The sequence below is a fragment of the Anabrus simplex genome, chromosome 2 (genome assembly GCF_040414725.1).
Source record: "Anabrus simplex isolate iqAnaSimp1 chromosome 2, ASM4041472v1, whole genome shotgun sequence".
NCBI lineage: Eukaryota > Metazoa > Arthropoda > Insecta > Orthoptera > Tettigoniidae > Anabrus > Anabrus simplex.
In genome coordinates this window covers 1007542215-1007569709 of record NC_090266.1, presented here as the reverse complement: position 1 = coordinate 1007569709, position 27495 = coordinate 1007542215, and the positions used below count along the sequence as shown (strand labels likewise).

Below are 27495 nucleotides of genomic sequence, written 5' to 3'. Positions count from 1 at the left end.
TAAGACATTTATTATTTATATCAATATTCTCTTTATTTTGTTATATATGTTCAAGGGTGTATCACGACGAGCTCTGCTCGGATTTCTAGGTAAATACAGGTTTAATTGACAAAGTATATTGTATGAGATTAATATATATTCTGTTTAATTTCTATGGGTTGGGGAAATTACCAGATGGACTCCTTTTCCAATATTAATTTTTTAGGTATCAAGTGATTCAGATCTCCTTGTCACAAGGCAACGACCCTGAAGATGAGTTTCAATAGCCGGCAAAGTTTAAGAATTATTTATTTGTATATTTATGGCTCCCAAATTCCATTAGTCATTATTATTTATATTTATATTTAATAGAGAGATTTCAATGTCGCTAGCAACGTGGGGCAAGACTGATCTGAGTCACGATAGGGTATGCACACAGAAATGGTATAGTTGCTCTCAGATTTCATGATATGTACAGTTGTTGTGGAGATTTCTTGTTCGCTGTGGAGTGTATAATATGTCTTGTGGAAATTTTGCGTATGTGGGAAACGCAAGGTGATGAGTTGGACGAGAGAAAATATTAATCTGTTAAAAATAAGAAATAGGAGTGTGGAAAGGAAAGTGCATATTAATTGTAGTACAGGGGGAGCAAACTATACCGTTGACATGATTAATTCAGAGAGTGAAGCCACAATGGGCGATAATAATTTAAATGTTGTGTTAGATTCGATGGTAACCGGGGACAATGCTTCATCATCTCTATCAGAGCAGAGTAGCGATAATAGTGACCAGCAGCTAGACCAATTAGTTCATATTTTGAGTGAATTTACTAATAAACTTGAAAGTAAACTTAGAGAGCAGAATGATGAGTTAACACAGAAACTTGAAAGTAAACTTGAGGATAATAATCAGAAAATGGAAATTAATGTTGCTAAAATTGAAAAACAAGTTCAGGAAATTAGTGATAGGATGGATAATCAAGTAAAGAGGTTAAGTGAGAAAGTCGATTCAGGTATTATGGAGATGAGGAAGGAATTAAACTATCAATGTGTAGAAATTAATGGTAAATTGTCTGAGCATGATAGGCAAATTGAAGAAATTAGGGGTATATCTGAATCAAATAAAAGTGAATTTAACCGAGTAATTTGTAACGTTGCTAATAATCTTGAAGCTAAACTTGTTGAAAATAATTCTAAATGTCAGGATAAAATTTTAGATAACTTTAACAGTATTCACAATGTGATAAGTAAACAAGGTGTAAATGAACATCAGGTCAGAGAGAACGCTAGTCATATTGATGTATGGAAGGCAGATGTATTATAGAGGGTTGACGAAAAGATTCAATCAGTCAGGTCCTCAGGTGATGTTCAGAGTTCTAGCATACAAAGGCATATTATTAAGGAAATTGAGCTGCCTAAGTTTAATGGTAAGCAGTTCAACCCTCTGGAATTTCTCAAGGTAGTGGAGAAACGTTTTACTACGAGCTTGGAAGAAGGTGTGTTAGAGTGGGACTTGGTAGATGATATGTTAGCAAGTGCGTTTACGGGTGAAGCTAGGAGTTGGTATGATGTTTATAGAGGTCATATTAAGGGTTTAAGGGGATTCAGGGAGTTGTTTATGGATAAGTTTTGGGATGAGAAGATTCAGGGTAGGGAAAGAGATAGGATTATGGCTGGGAAGTATAAGGGTAATGAGGGTATTTCTCGTACGGAGTATTTTCTTGTGCACGTGGCTATTAGTCAGAACTTAGAAGAGAGTTTGCCAGAGCAGGATATTGTTAGGAGGATGGCTAGACATTTTAATGAAGATATTCAGTTGGCCATGTGTATCCAGCAGGTTAAGACCATTAAGGGAATGGAAGGGCTGTTGCAACGTTTCGATTCTTTGGGTAGGCAGGTAGGACATAGGAGTGTGGGGGAAAATAATCACAGGAGAGGAGTAGCATTTGAAAGTAATCGTAGGAATGGGAATGACTATAGCAGAAGGGATCAGGGTAATGGGAATAGGCAGGAAGAAACCAGGATTAATTTCAGGAATCAAGATAGTAGGAATTTTAATTCTAGTAATCAGTCTAGGGATTTGAATGATAGGGGGAGAAGGGATGAGAGAGGTAATAATAGTGGTAATCAGCAGAATCAGAATTTAAACTCCAACGGGATGTCCTAAATAGGTCCGTTAGGAGATCCCCACTTGATGTGCAAATCCATGTTATCAGGGAGGCTTTTGAGATTGATGTTGGTAAGGATTTGTTGTGTGACCAGGATAGTGCTAAGGAAGGTGGTTCGTCTGAATTATTGATCAACCCAGCTATGGAGGCTACCATATGGGGTGTGAAGGAGAAATTGCTTGTAGACTCGGGGAGTCATAAGTCTTGTGTAAATTTTAAATTTTGTGAGGAAGCTCGTCGCAGAGGTGAGATTATTGAGGAGATTCCTGTGAGGAACACATTTATTATCACAGCAGCTGGTGCTAAGAGTAATCGTATTCGTAGTCAGGTTATTGTTCCTATTGAGGTTGGTGGTCAGACCATGTTGCAATGTTGTCTTGTTGTGCCTAATCTGGTATATTCCGTTATACTGGGGAATGACTGGCTATCTGAAACCAAGTGTGTGATTGACTATGATACTGCTGTTTTGAAATTTCTTGTTGGTGAAGAACGTAAACCGATTAAGCTTAATTATCAGGTGGATAGGAGTAGTTTTGTGCTTGATTGTAGTCATATTCAGGTTCTCGAGGAAATTGTTGAGGATGAAGTAAATGTTAAAGTTAATAGTGCAAGTATCAGAATTAATGACAGTATGGTATCGGAAAATCAGGAGTTGGCCAATGAGGTGGAGAAGGCAGTACAACAGACATGCCTGGAAGAGCAGCAGAAAAGGGAACTCTTGAATGTATTGAAGGAGAACGAGGAGGTGTTCTCTGGTGAATTAGGATGTACTACTGTGTACGAACACTCATTTGATATTTTAGATAGGTGCTCTGATAGTTTAGAGGTAGGAGATGAAGTATTGTTGCGAGTGCCTCACCCATCTAACGCTGAGGATAAGACCATGTCTAAGTTTTTTCAATTGTTTAAGGGTCCTTTTATTGTTGCGAGAAGGATAGGGAGGTGTGCATATTCCTTAATTGATGCTAATAGGAAATGTATTGGAACTTATAATGTGTTCAATTTGAGGAGATACCATCGGGATCCCTAATGTTGTATATTGTATATTTGATGGGTAGTTTGAGGAGCTGTCCTTGGGCCATCAGCCACCTGATTTGTGTTGTTTTGCCAACATTTGCATCTGTTGGAAAACAAAGGGGGAGTATTGTAACCTGACAAACCCCGGTCAGATATTATTATTATTATTATTATTATTATTATTTATTCATGTATATATTTCATTTATGTGTGTATTTAGCCATCGCGGCTTAGCAACTCTTTTTGGAACTCTCGTTATTATGGATACTCTCTATATTTTATTTGGGACTAGTGTGTTTCGATCACTCAGTTTATCTCCCGGTTGTGTACGTGACGAGTCTCCGAGCGGGGGTTTACGTGTTGACGGAGCTGAGGTGGAAAATTCCAGGAACTGGGCTATTTTAAGATGCTGTTGTGTTGGCTTGGGCTAGTGTGGTGCAAGCACGCGTCGAGAGTTGGAAGTTGCAGCTTGCAGTGTGCAGATGTGATACTGGTGGTAATCGGAGAGGTGTTTTGTACGAGTTGTGGGAAGATGTCCCATGCCATGTTGGGAGTTCGAGATCTGCTGTTGAAGGAACCAGGGAGAAAGATGCTGGAGTGTAACAACATTCTATGGTTATGAATGTTAGCCATATATAATTCTACGGAGAGTCTACGTAAGGTAACGTGTTGGGCCTTTTCAAACTATACCAACGCCATCAGCAAAGTGGAGTCCATTCTTGAAAAATGAGTCATGACTGCGTGTGAATATTTTGCGTTGCGGAATAAACTGAGTACCAGTTATTGAGAAAGAGTTATTTCATAAATTAAGACATTTATTATTTATATCAATATTCTCTTTATTTTGTTATATATGTTCAAGGGTGTATCACGACGAGCTCTGCTCGGATTTCTAGGTAAATACAGGTTTAATTGACTAAGTATATTGTATGAGATTAATATATATTCTGTTTAATTTCTATGGGTGGGGGAAATTACCAGATGGACTCCTTTTCCAATATTAATTTTTTAGGTATCAAGTGATTCAGATCTCCTTGTCACAAGGCAACGACCCTAAAGATGAGTTTCAACAGCCGGCAAAGTTTAAGAATTATTTATTTGTATATTTATGGCTCCCAAATTCCATTAGTCATTATTATTTATATTTATATTTAATAGAGAGATTTCAACGATATGTTAACAGTATATACTTCAGCTTCGGCAGACTGAAGAACCTAACAGTTATAAATTAAGTAAGTTGAAGGTAAAAAGAGATGGCTTCAGATATTACACAAAAAGAAAGTGACTATGTGTCTTGGGTATTGCCCATAGTGCATACTGAATACATGATTGAGGTACTATAACATATACCATGTGAAATCATAACATGCAAAACTTCTTTTTAAGCATCGTGTATATTTTGTACATGCATGATTACATGCTCTCCACTCTCCTAATCAGCATTTCAATATACAGAGATACTGAAATTGTATCCTTATCTCTATCAACAATAGGTAAAAATATATGAAAGAAAAATACATAAAACTATTCCACAAATTATAAATACCTACCCAAATGGGGCCCTGGTGGATTGAGGAAACTACTAGGATGTGGAGCAGCATCAAAAGGAGGGCCTCTATGAGCTGACAATGATGTTGCAAAGGAAGGCAGTTCATGTGGGCGTGGTGGAGGAGCCAGTCCCCCAGGAAACAGGTGATTTGGTGGCCTCAGTAAGTCAGCTTTCCCTGCACCTGCCTTGGCCTCTGCTTGTTGCTTTTGTTGATGATGGTATATTTCCCAAGCTATTCGAACATGCATGGCATTCCAGCGGCCTGTTTTCTGCAACGAGCAAAATATATATATAGAGAGAAAGAGAGAAAGAAAGAGAGAGGGAGAGAGACAAACAGAAAAGCAAATGTAGTACATATAATTTCAAAAATGATTTCTTTTTGAGAACCTGCTCGAAAAGTTCTAGTAATGAAAGAAAGAAGTTCAGCTTTACGACAGCCAGCCAAAAACTGATCATCATTAGTAAGTACCAAAGTTTAAAAAAAGTATTTATTTAAGTGAAAGGATAAAAGATAAGAAAATTTGTAAACTTCAGTAACAAATACATTCTGAGACCTCCCTAATCGAGCATTACATTATTTCCCTAATATAGGAATCCCTAATGTGCACTATGTTTACTATACACAATAATCACAACTATCACTACCTTCTACGATGCTCTTTTTCTATAATGTTCAATTTGTAACCTGGTACACCTTGATTTTGATGCAGGTCTACACATTTACTGATTCCAGGAGAAAAAAAAAAAAAGGTACACATATACAATAGAACCCTGCTTGACAACCTAAAGGGGGCAGAGCCATTTCAGATATAACATGTTTTTAAAGAACAATGGAAACTATTTTTAGAGCAGAAGGGACAAAAATTTCTATGCAGTTGCAATATTGTATGTACAGTATTTAGACAAATTATTTCATAAAATCAGAAATTTTCTTATGAACTGTATTGTGAACGCTTGAGAGCAGATATATCACGCAACCGTCTTATGAGCACTATATCACCTGGTGTGGATTAGCTGCTTTGTTCAATGAACAGTAAAGCAACCTGAAACAATGAAGAAATTCCTGTTTTTGTTGTTTTGATTCTATCGTAATAAAATCTCACGTTTTATCCTCATAAGATTAGAGTAAAATCATAAAAACTTTCTTAAGAGTTCTTACAAATGAGCTTTTTTCTGTCGTCGTCGTTGACCACAAAAAGTTGTTCATGTGTAGTTTGTTACAATAGAGTAAAATAATATATTATTATTGGTCCACCTTTTCAATATAAAATGAAAATTACATAGGGACTAGTTTCGACCTAGTAATAGGTCATCATCAGCCTGAAGTAAATTAAAGCGTAAATATCGAAGAAAACATAAACAATGTAAACACAAGTACAGTCTTTTTAAAGGTACATACCATGTGGGAAGTTGAGTAGAGATATATTAAAAATAATAACTCTTCCAATTGACGAAGCACTGAGCGGAAGTTATGTAAAGTTCGGTGCGCCGTATATTATAAAAGACCACTGTGCACTAAATGATGTAATAAAGAAGAATAGTAGGTTGAATGCTGGCTTCTTCTTAGCTGTTGTATATTCGAAGAAGATTACGTCGTATTTTATAAGGTATTGATAGACGTCAAAATACATGGATGTTGGAAAGGCTCTTCAGTTTTTTGGAACAAGGCAATTGTTGCGCGTGGAGGCTTAGGAAACCAGAGAAGCGCTATATTATGTTAAAAAATAGAGATCCTTAAAAAAGTCCCGTGCGTCGTAATCTTCTTCGAATATACAACAGCTAAGAAGAAGCCAGCATTCAACCTACTATTCTTCTTTATTACATCATTTAGTGCACAGTGGTCTTTTATAATATACGGCGCACCGAACTTTACGTAACTTCCGCTCAGTGCTTCGTCAATTGGAAGAGTTATTATTTTTAATATATTTCTACTCAACTTCCCACATGGTATGTACCTTTAAAAAGACTGCACTTGTGTTTACATTGTTTATGTTTTCTTCGATATTTACGCTTTAATTTACTTCAGGCTGATGATGACCTATTACTAGGTCGAAACTAGTCCCTATGTAATTTTCATTTTGTATTGAAAAGGTGGACCAATAATAATATATTATTTTACTCTATTGTAATCACAGTTCAATACGGATCGATCATTATGAAACTTATTTCTTTTCATTACTTAGCCAACCAGGCAAAACGTAAAGCCTATTTATACTTAGGTTTAAAAGTTAAAATAGCCAAATTAGGCAACGATATCGAGTTTCTTAAACAATGTATTACGTATAATTTGACACCTAATTTTCTCAAAGGCAACTTAAAAAGATTTCGACCTTCACCTCACATTGCTAAGACCCAAATTAAAACGAACAAAATTTGGCTAAAAGAAGAAATTAAATTCCTATACAAGAAAAAATCTTTCTTAAATCATAGATTATATGAAACTCACCTCGTAGCTGCAAATTCACTTTCAAGTGTTCAATGGAATTTGTTTCAATCTCTAATTGATAATAGACTTTTCAACATATTAGCTAAGAAACAGAAAACCTTGGATAAGAAACTTAGTATACTAAAAGGTTCTAAATCTAATAACACCCTTGCTACTAATAATAGAAATTCCTCTAGCACAACGATTCAATTTCATCCACCAATTATTAATTTATCCAATGTTCCTCTGAATGATGATGATAATTCAATTTTAGCCAAAGGTCCTAATCACAATTGGCCTAATCTTAATAAACTTGACAGCTCTACTACTATGATCTTAGAATCTGAACTAGCCATCAGTAAATTACCTCTCGAAAAACAGGATGAAGTTAGGTTCGAAGTTAAATGTAAAATTAACGACATTCTTAACTCAGGTATGAACCCCAACATCCCTATCGACATTAAAGAATCATTCATTGATCAAAAGTGATTACGCGCTCTCAAAAAGAAGATTTCTGATAATAATCTTATTGTCACTAAGGCCGATAAAGGCAATACCACTGTTATAATGGAAAGAAACAATTATATTAATAAGACTAAAGAATTCTTTTCTGATAGTTCGTTCACTGTTGTTAAAAAAGACCCTACTCAAAAAATCCAACGCCTTCTTAAACAAACTCTTAAAAATACTTCATTCCTTTTAACTGAACAAGAAAAAACTAAATTTATTAGCATGAATCCAAGTCTTCCAACCGCTAAAGCCCTTCCTAAGATTCACAAACCCGGCATCCCTATCCGCCCGATCATCAATTAAAGACCAAGTCCTCTTTATAATGCTTCTCAATTCATTCAAAAGTTTCTAAGAAGATATTATCATTTTTTGTCTAAAAAATCTATTAAAAATACTACAGAGTTGATCGAAAATCTTAATAACTTTCATATCCAACCTAACCATTCCCTTCACTCTTTTGACGTTGTTAATATGTATCCTAGTATTCAAACCTCTAAATTATACCCTATAATTGAAAACAATTTAGGCAAATACAGCCACCTAAGTGCTTTAGAAATACAAGACTTTATGTCTATCTTGAAATTGGTTTTAAACAATAACTGTTTCACTTTCGACGGTATTATCTACCAGCAGGAAGGTTTGGCCATGAGATCGCCGGCTTCGGGCATCTTAGCTGAAATCTACTTAGATTTTTTAGAACATACTAAAATTGATAATAATACTAACTTCATTAATATTCTTTTTTGGGCTAGATATGTTGATGATACTTTGGTAATTCTAGATGAAAGCACAACAGACGCAGCTTCTACTCTTATCAACCTTAATAATATCGACCCACACATAAAATTTACGCTCAAATCTGAATCTGAACAAAGAATAAATTTTTTAGACTTAACCATCATTAGGCAACTATATTCCTTAAAATTCAACATCTTCAGAAAGCCTACCCAAACTTCTTCCACTATTCATCAAGTTTCCTCTCATCCACAAATCCATAAAAGAGCGGCTTATAACAGTATGGTTCATCGAGCCTATACAGTCCCAATGTCTGAATGTGATCTTAAAAAAGAATTAAACAATATCCGTATGATCGCTAAACTCAATGGTTATAATAGTTCTTTCATTGAAAGTATTATCAATAAATACAAACATCGTCCTATAACCACTCTGAAAAAAGAAAAACCAAAAATTTCTTCATTTTCTACCTTCACGTTCAATAAAGATATTTACAAGGTCACTAACGTTTTTAAAAAACATGATGTTAAAATCTCCTTCAGAACCAACAATAATAACGCTAATGTCTTACACAACTCATCATCTATTAATAGAACTGATCCTTTTTCAAAATCTGGTGTATATAGGTTCAAATGCAACAGCTGCAATTCTTCTTATATCGGACAAACAAGAAGAAGCTTTAAAATATGATACCTTGAACATGTCAATGCCCAAAAACACAAATTTTCTGCAGTTGGTCAACACATGAATGATTATAATCATAAATTTACTGACATTAAACAAGATATGACAATTCTCAAAATTATGAATAAAGGACCCCTCCTTAACATAACAGAGAATTGCTTTATAAATTTAGACCAATATTTCAATCCCAATTTCAATCTCAATGACATTTCCAAAAAATCAAACATTCTTTTTGACCTGCTAATTCAACTTTTCAGACAATCAAAATCTAATATTAAAGGTCCGATTGTTCATTCTATTTTTACTACTTTTCTTAATCATTCTTCCATATGCCCACATCCCTCAGCCCCACCTTCAAAATAAAAAATAAAAATAAAAATCTCCTTCCTTCACCTCCTCAAAAAAAAAAAAAAAAAAAAAAAAAAAAAAAAAAAAAAAAAAAAAAAAAAAAAAACCTTTGATCCTTTCCGTTTCTCTCTTCAGCTAAATATATATATATTTTTAAAAAATCTCATACCTTTATTTTCCTTCCTTCACCTTCTCAAAAATTTTCCTTTGATCCTTACCTACCTCCGTTTCTCTCTTCAGCTATAAAAAAAATAAAATAAAACAAAATATATATATATATATATTCTTCTCCTTCCTTCATTTTTCTTCCCTCACCTCCTCAAAATTTCCTTTGATCCTTTCCTACCTCCGTTTCTCTCTTCAGCTCATCACATCATGCTTAAATTTTCCTTTTGACATATTTATTAAAAAAAAAAAAATTCTTACCGTCTTTTATTCAGAATCAAATTTATGGTCCGCATTGAACTGCGAATTTATATCCACCTTTATTTAACTCCATATATGTTATTCCACCTCGTGAAACATCCATCGTCCTTCAAGATTCCAGAAGCAGAAGAGCTTTCTCCTAGTATCATACTTCGCATCGTCTATTAATTCTAGTTTATAAACATCTTGAGAAGACAATGTTACGATTCTTTATTTTCAACTGATCTCTGAATGAACAACATTATCGCTTAAGAACCAAGTTTTTTCGATTTCCATTTCCACAATTTATACGACGCACGGGACTTTTTTAAGGATCTCTATTTTTTAACATAATATAGCGCTTCTCTGGTTTCCTAAGCCTCCACGCGCAACAATTGCCTTGTTCCAAAAAACTGAAGAGCCTTTCCAACATCCATGTATTTTGACGTCTATCAATACCTTATAAAATACGACGTAATCTTCTTCGAATATACAACAGCTAAGAAGAAGCCAGCATTCAACCTACTATTCTTCTTTATTACATCATTTAGTGCACAGTGGTCTTTTATAATATACGGCGCACCGAACTTTACATAACTTCCGCTCAGTGCTTCGTCAATTGGAAGAGTTATTATTTTTAATATATCTCTACTCAACTTCCCACATGGTATGTACCTTTAAAAAGACTGTACTTGTGTTTACATTGTTTATGTTTTCTTCGATATTTACGCTTTAATTTACTTCAGGCTGATGATGACCTATTACTAGGTCGAAACTAGTCCCTATGTAATTTTCATTTTATATTGAAAAGGTGGACCAATAATAATATATTATTTTACTCTATTGTAATCACAGTTCAATACGGATCTATCATTATGAAACTTATTTCTTTTAATGCGTAGTTTGTTGTCGCTGCTTTGCCCTCACCATATAATGCAATGGGAAGAATGCTTCCCCTCTACAGACATTTTCTCGACCACAAGTGAACCACTGTCAAGAGCTGTAATCGATCCCGTCTACTGACCACAACCCGGCTGCAGCGCTTTCCTTTTCACACGGGTGACATTTCAGCCACATCGTGACAGCGGCGACAAGTTCCAGCTGGCATTTCTCATGCTGGAGCCTTTCACTACGGACACATTTATTGCCGACATTCAAGCTTATCCCACTGTATGGAACTAAACCAGTGATACGTACAGCAACAGAATTGAGAAGGTTAGAGCATGGGAGAAGATTTGTGAGGTCTTTCATGGTAACTTCCAGGAGTTAAGCACAAAGGAGAAATATTAAATAGATAAGATTTATAGGCCTACATATATTCACTTAAAAAAATGTTTAAGTATTCTCACATATTCTAGCAGGCTTAAAGCTAGTAACAGTAATTGCTAACTTCAAACATACATGACAAACTCACTGTCAACGCAATTTCAGTCCTTTCTGACAAGTGCATTTCAATCAAATTCTTCTCTATTGTCAGACAACTTCCCCCTCAGCATACACAAAGTAATTCACAAATTCCTCAAGCATAGTGTTCACAGATCTTCTGCTTATAGTGGGACAGTGTCTCACGTCCAGAATCCTTCACAAGTGATGAGGGTGTCATTGTAATTGTACCCATCACAATCCCTTATGAAATTATTCAATACACAACATGCCTTAACTTTAAACTCAGCAAAACAAATTGACACATTTAGCGGCATATGGAACACACTCCACTTATTCGCTAAAATTCCGAAAATGCATTCTACTGTTCTCCTAGCACTAGATCAACGATGGTAGAAGACATTTTTATATTTAAACAAATTTTTCCTTGCATATGGATGTAAAAAAATATTTGAAAGAGCAAATCCCTCATCCCCAATTAAAACAAATGGTAGCTATTCCATCAGGATGCAGGCTTGCAAAGGAACTGATACAAGGACCAAACAAGAAGCATACTAAAGTACTGTTGAAACTCAGCAGAGAAATATAAATGGGTAGTAGGACTGTTGACAGGACACTGCCATCTGAAAAAACACCTACACAGAATAGGAGTAATAAGAGACAACATATGTACGAAATGCAATGAAGCAGAGGAATCAGCTGAACACATACTTTTCGAATGTGAGGCGCTGGATAGAATCAGACTCTCCACTCTAGGACTACCAGGTGAAAAGAGAAAAAAATCCAAGAAGACCCAATAAGAACAATCTGCAGCTTTGTGAAGAGAGCAGGTATATCTAGGTGGGAATGAAGGAAAAACATGGTAACAAAAGATCATAGAGGTCGATGTTAACTAGGAACTAATATTTAGAGGCCCCATGAAGAAGAAGAAGAAGAAATAATTTCTTTCTCTGTAAGTAGTTTGGAGTTTGGAAGATGAAGTTCATTGTTTTGCATTTTATTGTAAAGTGAACTGTTAGAATAAACTGTTGATTATGAGGATCTCCCATAGGATCCTATGTCAATGTAAACAAAGTTACAATTTGAATCGGCAATGGCTAAAAGAAATGCTTGTAATTAAAAGATAATGACCCACTCTCTGTTGGTTTTATTATATGAACGTACTTGCCTTCTATAGCTCCAAGACAGTTAGGAAAATGAGTGTGCGCGCACACACACTCTCTCTCTCTCTCTCTCTCTCTCTCTCTCTCTCTCTCTCTCTCTCTCTCTCTCTCTCTCTCGTCCTAAAGTTAAGCATAATCACTAAACGAGGCCATACCGCCTGATAGGAATATCCTCGTACTGGCCTTCGACTAACATCTCCTGTGTCTTGAAATCATCTCCAAAGCCTGGAAATGGCACTTTGTGGCACATTCAAGGATACGGCGACTTCGGTCTGTGTCTGGCCTGCTTCCAGGTGGCCGAGCATTCTATCTTGCAAATAGAGGTCCAAATGGCGACGTTGTGCCATTACTTTGTCACGTTCACCACGAGACTACACTCTGCACACTATGACAGGGCAAACACGACTAAGGGAATATGGCGCGCAGGCGCTGGCTGTGTTTACGTTCCGGTTGTGCCGCTAGTCAAAGCAGGACACACTCCTTTCCTATACAGAGCGAACACGTAAGGTTGGTAGGTGCAGACGTCGTGCGATTCGCGGTCTATTTCCTGTTGCCCTGCTTACTCGTAACTTATGCTTAACTTACACACACACACAGTAATTTTTTTTGCATAGAGACGTTAAATGGCTACCATCCCTAAGTGAGACTACACATGATAATTTGGAATTATCAAAATTATTTTTTCCCTTAATTTTTTATTTTATTTTAGTTAGTGACTTTTAGAATTTCAAATAATATGCCATTTAGGCATACTTTACATATTAATTGGTTCTTCGCATTTGCCAGCCCTGCAGGGGTGCTTGGAGGAATATCTGTGTTTAATTTTACCCATGCAGTGGTGAGTATTGTAAGATAAGTGTGATTTCTTTGGATGTACTGACGAGGTAAGAAGGTATCTCATCCAGCACTGGTGAAACTACTGGTTCTGCTGTAGTAGAACTAAAAAAGTTATCTTCATCATCACTGTATTTTTCCCCATTTCTGCTTCCATGCAATGTAGTCTATATCAATTACTAGAAAGTAATGATAATTTTATTTCAAGAAGTAAATCACGAGTAAAAATTACATTTTGTAAAAGGAACAATTACAAGAAAAAATTACTGAAAAAGTATTTGTTACAAGTAATTCGATTACTTTTACTCGATTACTACCCGACCCTGCTTGTAATGCACATTCACTACCAGAAACCACTAACCCAGAGCCTTTAAAATGTCAAGTGTTTACCTCTATTCAAATAGATGATAAGCACAATGCAAATCGCAAACCCAATCCCCTTATTATGTTTAGTCACCCAAGTAATCCTGGTCACCAAATTAATCCAACAATTAACATTAACAATAATATATTCTATTCAGTTTTCACAGGTATCAATGGTTGCTTTTCAGTATCGCATGACCTAACTCCTTTGCTTCTTCTTCTGCTCCTCTCTGGCCTTTTCTGTTTTTGGAAACCAATAAACATTAATGCCGGAGGAAAAGCATGGCATACTTTGGGTACCGGTAACACAGTATTAAGAGGTTTTCCATCTTCTCTTTAAAATTTCCACTTATTAAAAGGAAGGAAAATTAACAACTACCATATTTACTCGCGTATTAGACCTCTCTCCCCCCCCCCGTTCTTTTACACCCAAAAAAGTAAAGGGAGGTTCAATATGCGATAACCTCAAATTTTGAGCAGTGAACAAATGACTTCTAGGCTATAAAGAGCTATAAATCGTACATGTAAATATTCTACACTGTTCTTTAACAAACCTATGAATGTATTTAAGTTATACAGACTATTTTTGCTGGAAGGCAGTATTCCTAAATGTAAAAAGTCAATAAATGGCGAGCACAACTTTTAGGGCAGTATATAAAGAAAATATAATCTGTTTTAGTTACTCAAACCACGTCATTGTTTCATCTCATTAATTCCTCTGATGAGGTCGACGTCAGGAAGGGCATAAGGTCGTAAAAACTCGCTACAAAGATTTGTCTCACTTCATGCTCAACCCCGTAGAGAAAGGGATAAGGGTATCATATCGTATTATCATATTATGCAATATTGATACAAAATAACTCAATGGCTAGTCATTTGTCTCTGTCAGTTAAGCAGTAGGCCTACCACACAGTAAACCTGATCACTGATTTTATTTTAATTGTCTTGTGCCGCTAACGTCCCTGCTACTGACATGTCGTCATTCCAAGTGACATCTTCACTCTCAACTCCTCAGCCATGCACTGCAACGGAGACCAAGAGCATTTGAGGTCCCGTCTGTTGGAACCTTTTAAAAATAGTTTTGTTCCTGACTATAGAGTCCAAACTGTGGGAAGCTATTCCCAAATGGTTTCTGAAGATGATCTCTGATATTCCCAGCTGGTGTATGTGTAGCAGAAGCCACTCCTTCTGAATAAAGCCGTGTTGTTGAAAGCGTGCCAAACCACCAGCTGATAACTAGTGTAGGCTATGTTACAAGTTGTATTTCCGAATGTAGTACATAGTATGTGGAAGCATTCTTTCGATAACTGTGGCTGTTGAAAGCAAGAACCTGATTTTTAAGTATATTTCATGCTTGTTCACTACATTTATCACATCAGGATTTATCTAAACAGCTGTAAATGAGATAAGAGAGACCACATTGTTTAAGTTAGGTATGGTATTGCCCTGATAGCGCCAAAAGTTCCACGACGGAAAGAATAAAAATAAATAACAGGAAAGTTTGCCGCATTTATGGCTATCTACAGGTGTGGTGGCAAAGTGTTTTATTATCATAATGTTTAATTTCATACTTTCGTTGTCTCCCATTTTTTATTAATGCATACCCTAATATGTTTTGTTTGGAGTCTCCGAAAGTCGTTAAAAGTAAATGAGGACATTAAAAAATCAATATTATCTTATTTCTTAGGTACGTTTGTGAGTAAAACAAGAGTGACTGGACTGTTTTTATCATGTTTTAAACCCACTTCTCTCCCAAAAAAACCTATATTGGCCTGAGTTAAGAGATATTAAACGATCACTTTGTTAATGATCTTGCCTGCGTATATTAATCGTCCTATCAAAATATCATAAGTACCGTTACGGAAACAGAACTTGCCTTACAGAAAATCCCATATGATATACGAGATGAAGTTCCGACACGAAATCAGTAAAAAGATCCCGCAATACATCAATAACATTCATAATAATAATAACCTAAACATCAATACCACCAATAAATTGCACCTAATAAACTCAAAAACAAAATAAAACAGGACAATCTACTAATAACAAAAGCCGACGAAGGCAACACTATGGTCATTATAGATAAGAATGAATACATAACAAAGACTAAAGAATGTTTCCAAGACAACACTTTTTCAATCAAACGCAGAGATCCAACCAATAACATACAGAGGAATTTAAAATACCTACCGAAGAACACACACTTTCTTTTCACCGAAATAGAATCTGCTAAACTTATAACAATGAACCCTCAATTACCAACCGCAAAAGCCTACTCTAAAATAAACAAAGGAAATGTACCCATGAGACCGATCATAAACTATAGAGCCAGTCCAACCTATAAACTATTGCAATTCATTCAAAAATTTCTGAAAAAGTATTTATTCATTCTTAGCAAACAAAACAATACAAAACTAAATAGATTTTTGCAACAGAACCAAAGAACTAAAGATTGAACACCACCATACCCTTGCTTCATTCGATATAACAAACATATACCCTAACATTCCTATCAAACAAACAATCAAAATAATAGAATCCAATTAAAAAAAATACAGCAAGTTGAACACCTTAGAAATAGATGAATTCATTAATTTACTTGAATTTGCCATAAACAGTAACTACTTCAGATTACATGATACTATATACCAGCAAACAAGGCCTATCTATGGGATCTCCTGCCTCTGGAATATTAGCAGAAATTTATATAGACTACCTAGAACACACGTCAATCAGTAAAATAGATAATATATATTTTTCATGCAGATTTGTTGACAACATCTTTGTAATCATAGATAATAGATCCACTGACGCAAATACTATACTAGACAAACTTAACACTTTCGACCCCCAAATTAAATTCACCAAAGAGACTGAAAATAACCGTACCTTCAATTATTTGGATTTGATAATAACCAGACACGACAACCACTTCTCTTACAAAATCTATAGGAAACCCAAAACACACCTTAAATACCATAAAAATCGATTCAATTCATCCCAACACACATAAAAGAGCAGCCTATTATAGCATGGTATATAGAGCCTTTAATATTCCAATGACCACAGAAGATCTAAATAATGAATTAAAATTAATCCACGACATACCCAAACATAACGGCTAAAGCAAAGAAATGGTCAACAAAATCATCCACAAAAATAAAATCCCAACCTAAAACCAAGTTAACAAAAATAGTCAAACGCAAGAAAGATTATGCCTTATTTACCTTCAACACTACCCACATATATACTATAACTAATATTTTCAAGAAGCATAACCTGAAAATAGCATTCAAAACCGCACACAACTGCACCAACACCATACACAACACCAGGGCAGTCAACAATAACAATAAATATAACCAATCAGGTGTTTACCGTATCAAATGCAAACGCTGTGACACAAGTTATATTGGACGCACAGGCAGAAACTTCGCCATCCGCTACAATGAACATATAAACGCAGTTTAATTTCGTGTGGCTATTTCTAGCCGAGTGCAGCCCTTGTAAGGCAGACCCTCCGATGAGGGTGGGCGGCATCTGCCAGGTGTAGGTAACTGCGTGTTATTGTGGTGGAGGATAGTGCTGTGTGTGGTGTGAGAGTTGCAGGGATGTTGGGGACAGCACAAACACCCAGCCCCCGGGCCATTGGAATTAACCAATGAAGGTTAAAATCCCCGACCCGGCCGGGAATCGAACCCGGGACCCTCTGAACTGAAGGCCAGTACGCTGACCATTCAGCCAACGAGTCGGACATAAACGCAGTAAAACACAACCATTTTTCATCAACAGGCCAGCATGTAGAAGAATTCAAGCATAGTTTCACAGAATGATATGACGATATTAAATATAAACTCTAAGGGCCCCCTAATCAACATAACCAAAGATTTCTATATTTCCCTGGACTAATACGCCAACCCAATCACAATAACAAGGACATTACAGAGAAAACCAGCACCATCATTGATAAAGCCATTCCTGCATTAAAAAATGACTATCTCAAAATAGTAAACAAATAGAACATAGCACGCCTCAAAAGGCCAATGAATCACAAGCCTAACCCCACCCCTACCCCTATAATAGCCACTCCTCCTATCCTTCATATCCCTCTCCACAGCTAACATAAGTCCCAGACACTCGCAGTAGTACACAGCAAGCTTCCAAAAAAACGCTACACGACCTCCACAACAACAGTAAGTACCCTTTTCACCTCCATACACACCTCAGGCATTCCTTCATCCTCAAACTATACTTATACTAGCTTATCTTTACAGATAACAGCAATTTCTACAACATGAATACAGACGAGAGAGAGGTCGCTACCAACAGCACCTTTAACCAAAATTTTTAAAACTCAAGACTTTGCAGTCTGTCATAAAACTTACTGAAGTATATCAACGGTTGAATCACAATAGTACTTGAAAAAAATTTTACAAGGGTTTTCACCACGAATTAACATGACATATATTATCCAAATTGAATATTCTCGAAGATCACTTTATGCAACTAAATTAACATAGACACAGAAGTGCAAGAACTATCAGGAAGCTTGAAGAAGGAACTCCACACAACACGAACTCTCAAATTTTAACAAGTGTTTTAACATACATGTACCTCATATTTTAGTGTATTTAAACTTATCAAGTGTTTTATACTGTGCTTTATGTATTTTAATATGTTTAATGTGCTCAATATGTCTAATGTACACTTAACAAGTTTTAGCTTACTGTAGCCTTCACTGCCACATTGATCATAGATACTATTTTAACCCCACATAGACAAAAAATTACTATAATATATTTTATTTTTAACCCCATTAGACATCTGGATGATCTAATCATAATAATATCTTTCTGACATATGTCTAATGGCTACAATATTGTAATATACCAGCTGATGATTGCCATGGAAGGCCGGAACCGGTGGAACACATTTCTTGTCTGTATACGTGCATCCAATCGATACGGAAATTAAACTTATATATAATAATTAGTATGAATATGTGATTTTGGTGTGAATTCTGCGAAAATGTGCTATTTTACTGGCAAAAACAACATATTTCGGCAAAATTGTCAGAAATACTCAAAATATGATGCATAAATCTTTCAACCGTTCCGATCAATGAAGAAAAGTAGCTGATTGATTGATTGCTGACTTTAATCAATATTTACAATGGGAATAGCAAGGGGAGTAAGATCTGTGTCACCGGGCGAGTTGGCCGTGCGCGTAGGGGCACGCCGCTGTGAGCTTGCATCCGGGAGATAGTAGGTTCGAATCCTACTATCGGCAGCCCTGAAGATGGTTTTCCGTGGTTTCCCATTTTCACACCAGGCAAATGCTTCATCATCATTTCATCATCATTAATTAAGGCCACGGCCGCTTCCTTCCAACTCCTAGGCCTTTCCTATCCCATCATCGCCATAAGACCTATCTGTGTCGGTGCGACGTAAAGCCCCTAGCAAAAAAAAAAAAAATCTGTGTCGATTATTATCGAAATGTAAATTGAGCGTCACGGAAATAACGAGATAGGTGCAGTGTTGTTTTCCTGTTGTTCAAAATTGAAACTAGTGAAGAGTAGAAAGTTGAGGCGATCGTTTAGGTTATGGGGCGCACAACAAAAACTGCATACGAAAGGTCTCAGCAATATGCAAAGATGGTTTATATGCCACAGATTCAATGTCAGTGTTTTGCAAGTATTGTAATTGCCGAGTTGGGTGGGAAAAAAAGATAGCATTGTGAAACATGTTAAATCGGAAAAACACGTGGGTAAGCGACGCGATAACGAAAGTTCAACCCCTGCTGCTAGTACATCTCAAAGAAAGCAATCTTCTGTGCTTACACAGTTAGATAGTTGTAAATGACGAAAAATTTCCAGAGATAACTTCTCAAAACGCACAGTTGAAGTATTTGCCAAAGCAAATAAACCTCTGGAAAAGCTGGAAAGCAAAGAGCTAAGAGCCTGGATTACAGAGTTTTCAAATGAAGAGCTGCCATGTGTGGGAACTACGTGAAGTATATTTACCAGGTAAGTTTTAATTTTCATTGATCGGGTACGTTTTAGGTATTACGACATCGAAACCACGAGCAAAATTGAAGGATACCGAATTTGAGTGTGATTTCCATATCGAACTATCTTACCCGTACCCAACTGATCCAGTAATTTTAAATTATATTGTAACAATTTGAGGTCTTTCTTCCTTTCTAGAAGTTGCATCTGTCCACTAGAAAAGAACAGCAGAGGCTCTAGTGGGGAAGAACATCAACATACTCTGTGATGAAACTACAGATAGAATGTCCGGCTCGATGGCTACATGGTTCGCAAGCTAGCCTTCGGTCACAGGGATCCCGGGTTCGATTCCCGGCAGGGTCGGGAATTTTAACTATAATTGGTTCATTTCCCTGGCACGGGGGCTGGGTGTATGTGTTGTCTTCATCATCATTTCATCCTCATCACGACGCGCAAGTCGCCTACAGGTATCAATTAAAAAGACCTGCGCGCCTGGTGAGCTAAACCCATCCTGGGATATCCCAGAACTAAAAGCAATACGACATTTCATTTTACAGATAGAATAGGCCGTTGTGTTTTTATCATCATATTCCCAGCCGGATCGAAAAGAGAGCTGCACATTGTTTCTGTGAACTATCTCGATGCATGAAATGCTACAAACTGCTCTCGTGCTGTTTTACATGACCCGGTGTTATGATGATGATGATGATAATAATAATAATAATGTTATTGGCTTTACATTCCACTAACTACGTTTTTAGGTTTTCGGAGATGCCAAGGTGCCGGAATTTTGTCCCGCAGGAGTTCTTTTACGTGCCCGTAGATCTACCGACACGCGGCTGACGTATTTGAGCAACTTTAAATACCACCAGACTGAGCCAGGATCGAACCTGCTATGTTGGGGTCAGAAGGCCAACGCCTCAACCGTCTGAGCCACTCAGCCCAGCTCCGGCATTGTGAAACATTAAGTGTGGTCATAGGGGATCATTTAATGCATGTACAGTGCTGGGCACATAAGATCGGCTTGGTTGGCAATAGTTGGGTCACAGTGATGACAGATTTAAATCATGTGGTTGCGATGATAAAATCTGCATTTTTGAACACAAGAAGGCGAAAATATAATTATTTAGAATTCTTAACATCAAAGTATGGTGCTTCAAAGGAAGCAAACCTTTTTCCTGCACCTGTCATAACCTGATGGAATAGCTGGTTTCAGGCTGCATTCTATCTGAGTGCTTACTTTCTTGATGATGTTACATTTTTCAAGATGTCTGACATGAAAGACATCAACAACTGTGGTATTAAGTACCTGACTGATATGAGTGACCGAGAAGTGAATGGGCTTCACTCCCACATGGTTTTTATCACAGATCATGCAGCTGAACTGGTTGACCTCCTTACTGAAGAAGGGTCTCTGTATCCTACCTCTCATTTACTTTACCCCAAACTGCATAACCTTCATGCAGTTTTACCTTCATTTGTGAGGGAAATTTTTCTGCAGCAACTAATGATGCTTTGATTAAGCTCACTCCTCTACAGCAGGCTGCATGTAGACACACATTTGTCAAAGCTGCTCATTCTTCGCAGTGCAAGCTAGCCACACTGAAAGCTAAAGATCCTAACCATAAGCAATTTGTGTCAATTTCTCAAGCTTTGTATCAAAAAATATATAATTTTCAATAACACTAATAAATTAGATGAGCATGAGAAATTGTTTGGAGTAACAGATCTCTCACGAATCTGGTCTGGTTATACTGTTCTCTGAAACATGCAATTCAAACCCAGGTGAATGAAAGTGAAAAATATGTCATGCTTGCATTAACTGCAGTTCAGACAGAGTTCAGCATAATTGCTAAATACTGTCTTGAGTTGTTGTGGACACCCAATGAACAATGTACATAGCGAGCGCATGTAGTCGTGTTACAACACAGTGATTACAGACAGACGGTGCAATGTGGAAAAAGCAATGCCGAAGTACTGACAATGCTTTCATTTGAACAATGAATTTGTATTGTATGTGAACCAAGGACAATAATTGCACTTCATAAACTTGGAATCGTTAAAATGAATAATACCATGCGATTATTTTAACTTGAAACAAATAGATGCTAGTTTTTTTAAGTCCCTATTAATAAGCTTAACAACAACCGTGAATATTGCTTAACTAAGGTAAACTCGTTTCCTCATCCCGAGGTGGTGCAGCTCTTTTCTAGACAGGCCCCCAGTGGAAGGGAGTTACATGTACCATTTTTGCTGCAAATCAGCCTTCCTGCCATTCATAAATCTCCAGCAATACAGTACCGGGAATCGAACTCAGGCCCCTGAAAACGGCAGCTACAGTAATTATGCTAACCATTACGCTGGCAGACATTCTTAACTACAAAACAGAGAGATATATAGGCCTGCATGACTGATGTGTGCTTGTAATGTGCGGGTCGGATACAAAACTATTTGACTATTTGTGAGACGTCATCAGAGCTGCAGTAGGCCTATGCTATGGAGGCGGACATTTCTTAACTACAAAACACAGATGTACCGCATGACTTCAACGTGTTTTCATTGTGTGGGTCGTACGGACGAAACTATTCACAAATTTGTGTGAAGTCATCAGAGCTGCATAAGGCTTGTAGCCACTTTGAAGTGGAATTGTTGTTCTCTGACGAATTACATTGGGGGGTGGGTCCTGTATCTCGAAAAGCCAAGGGGGGTCTAATACACGAGGGAGTCTACTATACGAGTAAATACAGTATTTTAGTCCATCCACTCTTCAATTAAGACCTCAGGAAATAGGTAATTTTTTTATAGTCATAATACAACATTCCAATGTTTCGGTAATGCTGATCAGTCACTTGTCACTATTATTAATGTGTTACTCTTCTAAAAAGAAATCTGAAATTACAAACTATCTCTACCAAATCTCTAAAAAAATGTACAAGTAAACTAGAACACTAACAGAAAAAGGGTACAATCCTTTGGTAAGTAAGTGGCTATGAAAAAGCAGGAATGGAACACCTACCACTGGCTTAGGTTTCGAGGGGTCACCCATCTGCTGCGAAAAAAAGAAAACAAAGCATTACTTGCTGGATATAAGCAACATGCACAGGAATCACCAGAATGATTTCTGGCTAATAAAGGTACAGGCAAACATGATGCAAGAAAGAATGGAGGAAGGTTTTGAAAAGTCATCCGATTAAAACAAACATGCACAAAATAATATCATTAGGAAAACAACCCAAACTTAACAAAAGGTAACATTCAACTATATAAGGAAAATTAGAAAATTTAAAAGTCACCAATTGCAAACAAAACATGTAGCTGTTAAAAGATAAGAACACAAACAAAACATGAAGGAAAAAAACTTCCTATCCAAATGATGTATTCTGTTACAAACATAGAAATACTCAATATTCACCAACACTGCACACCTTGCCGTCGGTATAGTCAATAATACATCATATGGAACATCCTTTAACTCGCACTGTCTACATTTTAGCATATATTAAAACTTATATACGACATTTAAGGCACCAGTTAATACACAGATATATTACAACATATGTTTGCCATTCATACTGTCTGTAGCATACAAACACGTAAGAAAGAACCAGAAAATTCCTAATCTACAGCTTGCCTCGTCCTGAAGCAGAGACCTAACAATAAACAAATGACATTTCCTCCTTACTGTATATCGAAACAACTGTGTAGTTCTCATTTAGTCACAACCAAAAACTGCAGAGTATACTGTACTACCATTTTTCACGAGATGACACAAACTTTCTCTCTGCCAGTGTTAACTAAAATAACCAAGTGTTAATCCACAGAACAAAACTGCTTCCTTCTTCTCAGAAACAAAAATATCCAAGTTACAGCTACCATTCAGTCACCTTACAGGATTATTTTAACTGCAATTTTATTTCCTTTCCTTTCCTTTCCTTTCCTTTCCTTTCCTTTCCTTCTGATATTAACTAACGAACCATACAGTATGATAAACAAGTATGCCCTACTGCTGCTTTCAGTTTAATTTAATTGTGTGTGGCTACTGCTAACCTGGTACAGCCCTTGTTACGCAAACCCTTTAATGAGGGTGGGCGGCATCTGTAGTGAATAGAAAACTGCGTGTTCTTTTGTTGTAGCAAAGTATTCTGTGTTGTGTATGAGTTGCAGGGATGTTATGGACAGCACAAAACAGTCAATCCCCAAACCAATGGAATTAACTGTTTAAGATTAAAATTTGACCCATCCGAGAATAATAATCATATCAGAATCATATCCAGCCCATACACAATAGGTTGACAGTGTACTGGAAAAAAGCTACAGAATCATTACTGAATGCCTGAGGCCTACTCCTGTTGAGAAAATCCACTGCTTAGCTGGTACTGCTCCTGGAGAGATACACTGAGATATAGCAGTGAACAAGAAAATATTTAAGGTATCCACATCACAAACACATCCCACTACAGTAAAACCTCGTTAATTCGAACTCATTTGGACTCAAAAATCAGACTTCGAATTATGTGATTTCGAATTAACCGCCAATTCGCAATTCACAAGTACCAACCCTTGCCGCGTTACAATATATTCTAAGGCCCGTTACTGCATGCATTTAACCCCTTCAGTGGCACGCCCGAGAAATTCTCGGGTGGCGCACGCCTGCCCATAACGTCACCGCCCGAGAAATTCTCGTTTAGCTGCAGTGTTCATTTCGCGATCGCCCAATAATTTCTCGGGTACTCTAATCGTTTGGGAAAATGTTTTCAAGTATTCTCAACAGATGGCGGGAGGATTTCCAGCTGTATTCACGTAGCGTCTGGCTTAAAATATGCCTTATCTTCTCTACTTTACATATACAACCTCTGGCCAACTGACGATGTAAGCAGAAATGGCGAGCGCGAAACGGAAGAGAAGTTTGTCTGAAGACAAAATAAGGAACTACATCAAAGATGAATCACTAAGTGACATTAGTATTTCTGATAGTAGCTATAATGATTCTATTGATTCTTCAGATGATGACCTTAGTAATTCTAGTGAAAGTGAAGAAGATATTACGTCAGACGCTAAGGTGATGGTAGATGTTGAATATACATTCGTTTGGAAAAAGTGTAAGCCTGGGGATAGTGTGTGAACTAATTTTATTCAATTTACGGGAAATCCTGGTGTGAGGCTTAGCTTATTACCAGAGATGAGTGCGATTGACTGTTTTGAACGGATTCTAACAGATGAAGTTGTAAATTTGACAGTGACCGAAAAAAAATTCGTTGCCCCTATGCTAAAAGTGCATTGAAAACCTTGTAAATAAATCTCCGCATGGAAGGGTACAGTTTTGGAAAAAAGAAGCTCTTACAAAATTTGGCAATTTATTGCGTTATTATTGCTGATGGGAATAATACAAAAGCCTGAAATAAAAATGCACTGCTCACAGGACAGTATAGGCCCTACTCAAAACACCAATATTTTATGAAACTATATCACAGGCCTACTCTAAGAAGTGTAAATAGAGTGTAAAGTAAGTTTTTATTAACCTTGAATAATATATGAATGTGTTCCCTTAATAATTGTTACTCATTCCTTGCTTCCTAAAAATAAATAAATTCCTCCGAAAAACCTCACTTTTCTGGCACAGGAGGTCTGCCAAAACCCGCCACCGAAGGGGTTAACCTTGATTCACAGTTTATACCTTTCAAATGCCATGAAAAAAGAACTGTTTCCAAAATATATCCAAGAAGGTGCATTTACAGTATTCAAATAATACACTCGGATATCTCACTGGTAAACATAACCTCACGCAACGAAAGAAAGAAAAAAAAAAAAAGCATGATTCAAAGACGAGGAGAAATCTATGCTCGCTCCCATGTGCAAGTGCTTTATTAATTGGATTACTATACTGTATGCGAAATCTATGCTCGCTCCCATGTGCAAGTGCTTTATTAATTGGATTACTATACTGTATGCATTTTAGATGCCTTGTATTTACACAGAAAGTACCCAATGCCCTTAAAATCGAACTTTCCTATGACTCTATCCTTGTACGATTTCCCGCCATGGCACTTCTCTCGTACTTCAGAAATGTAAACACTTGACGCGTCACGAAGTATTCTAAGACCCATTAATACATGCAATCACCTCGATTCACAGTTTAAACCTTTCAAATGCCATGGAAAAAACTATTTCCGAAATGTATCCAACAAGGTGCATTTACAATGTTCAAATAATACACTTGGATAAATCACTGACAAACATAACCTCGCGCAACGAAAGAAAAAAAATTGCACAATTCAAAGACGAGGATAAATTATGCCGGTTCCCCTGTGCAAATGCATTATTTTTTGGATTTCTTTACTGTCTGCATTATTATAGATGCTTTGTACTGGCATGGAAAGTGCCCGACGCTCTTAAAACATTGTGGCTTATCGAAGTTTCCTATGACGAGGGAATAAAGTATCTCGCTTCCATGTGCATTGCAACGCACTACTATGACCCCCATCCCTCACACTGTACGATTTCCCGGCTGGCAATTTATCCTTTAAAACAATAAGACCGTTTGAGCTCGCATTAAAATAAAGCAATGCAGTTTCACCGGCAATGTCAATATTGTTCGGTGCCTACGAATTTATTATATTTGCCACGTTTTTGCGTCAACTGTCGGCATCGCCAGTGTTTGCGGATTCTGTTTTCCCGTACACTGCATGTTGCGTGATATTATGGCGTTCCTTAAAAGGTTGAACACACAAGAATTATGATTTCATTCAACTTAGCAATCATGAAGCGCACTGTAGACCCACCGAAGTGAGTGTAAGTGCGGAAAGCTACCCCTCCACGTTCTGGAACACGCGTTCTATTATGACGCAGAGCGGATAAATTTAGAGTTGAAATTACTATTGTTTTAAAATGTAAAGGCAGTTTCGAATTAAAAGTCTGAATTTTGGTAATGGGGCCGACATTGTACTTCGAATTACGAATTATCCGTATTTCGAATTAAACAATTGAAATAACATGCAAAACTGTATCTCATGTTTCCGGGAACAAGAGCTTCTTCGAATTAGGCGGGATTTTGAATTAACCGATTTCGAATTATCGAGGTTCTACTGTATTTGGATATTCCCCCAATGGTGTCGACATGAATGCTGATACCACTAGAATAAGAATGTGGAAGGAAAGACCTGGTCATCTTTTTTCTTTGCTAGGGGCTTTACGTCGCACCGACACAGATAGGTCTAATGGCGACGATGGGATAGGAAAGGCCTAGGAGTTGGAAGGAAGCGGCCGTGGCCTTAATTAAGGTACAGCCACAGCATTTGCCTGGTGTGAAAATGGGAAACCACGGAAAACCATCTTCAGGGCTGCCGATAGTGGGATTCGAACCTACTATCTCCCGGATGCAAGCTCACAGCCGCGCGCCTCTACGCGCACGGCCAACTCGCCCGGTGACCTGGTCATCTCTCCAACTGGATGACCCCAAAGGAAAGCCTCCCTCCTGGTCACAAGGAGGACTGGACGCTCAACAGACTATGAACTGGAGTTGACAGAACCAAACTGAACCTGCAGAAACGGGGGCTTTCAAGCAACTCTCCCTTGTGATTGTGGGGAACTACAGACAGCTCAACACCTTTACTAATGCCCCTTGTGTCCACACAACAGAATATTTAATACTTGCCAACCCTATTGTTATTGATGTTGCCCACTAATGGACACGGAACATTTAACAGGACAAGGGTTACCTAGCGATCAGATTTTTTTTTTTTAATGGTTCAGTTGACTTCTATCTCTGTATCATAAATTTATAATGTTAGTTTTAAAATATTTCAAATACTGTATTTTTATTAATAATTCACAGTACTGCATTTTTATTTATGTGTTTTACTTCGCACTGTCCATCATCTGTGTTGCATTTAAAAACAGTGCTTCTGATATGAATAAAGAAAAAAA

At 37.1% G+C, this 27495-nt stretch overlaps 1 protein-coding gene across 3 annotated transcripts in view; it reads right to left on the bottom strand.

The window, feature by feature from the left end:
- Positions 1 to 27495, bottom strand: part of tay (tay bridge) — a 942824-nt gene that overhangs the window by 45288 nt on the left and 870041 nt on the right. The window contains exons 14-15 of one of the 3 annotated variants that reach the window (XM_067141886.2): positions 22589 to 22621; positions 4714 to 4981 (exon numbers count right to left, since the gene is read on the bottom strand). In XM_067141886.2, the coding sequence (XP_066997987.2) occupies positions 4714 to 4981; positions 22589 to 22621 (301 nt within the window). The remainder of the gene's footprint in view (positions 1 to 4713; positions 4982 to 22588; positions 22622 to 27495) is intronic. The other 2 variants (XM_067141887.2, XM_067141888.2) reach the window with 2 other exon arrangements.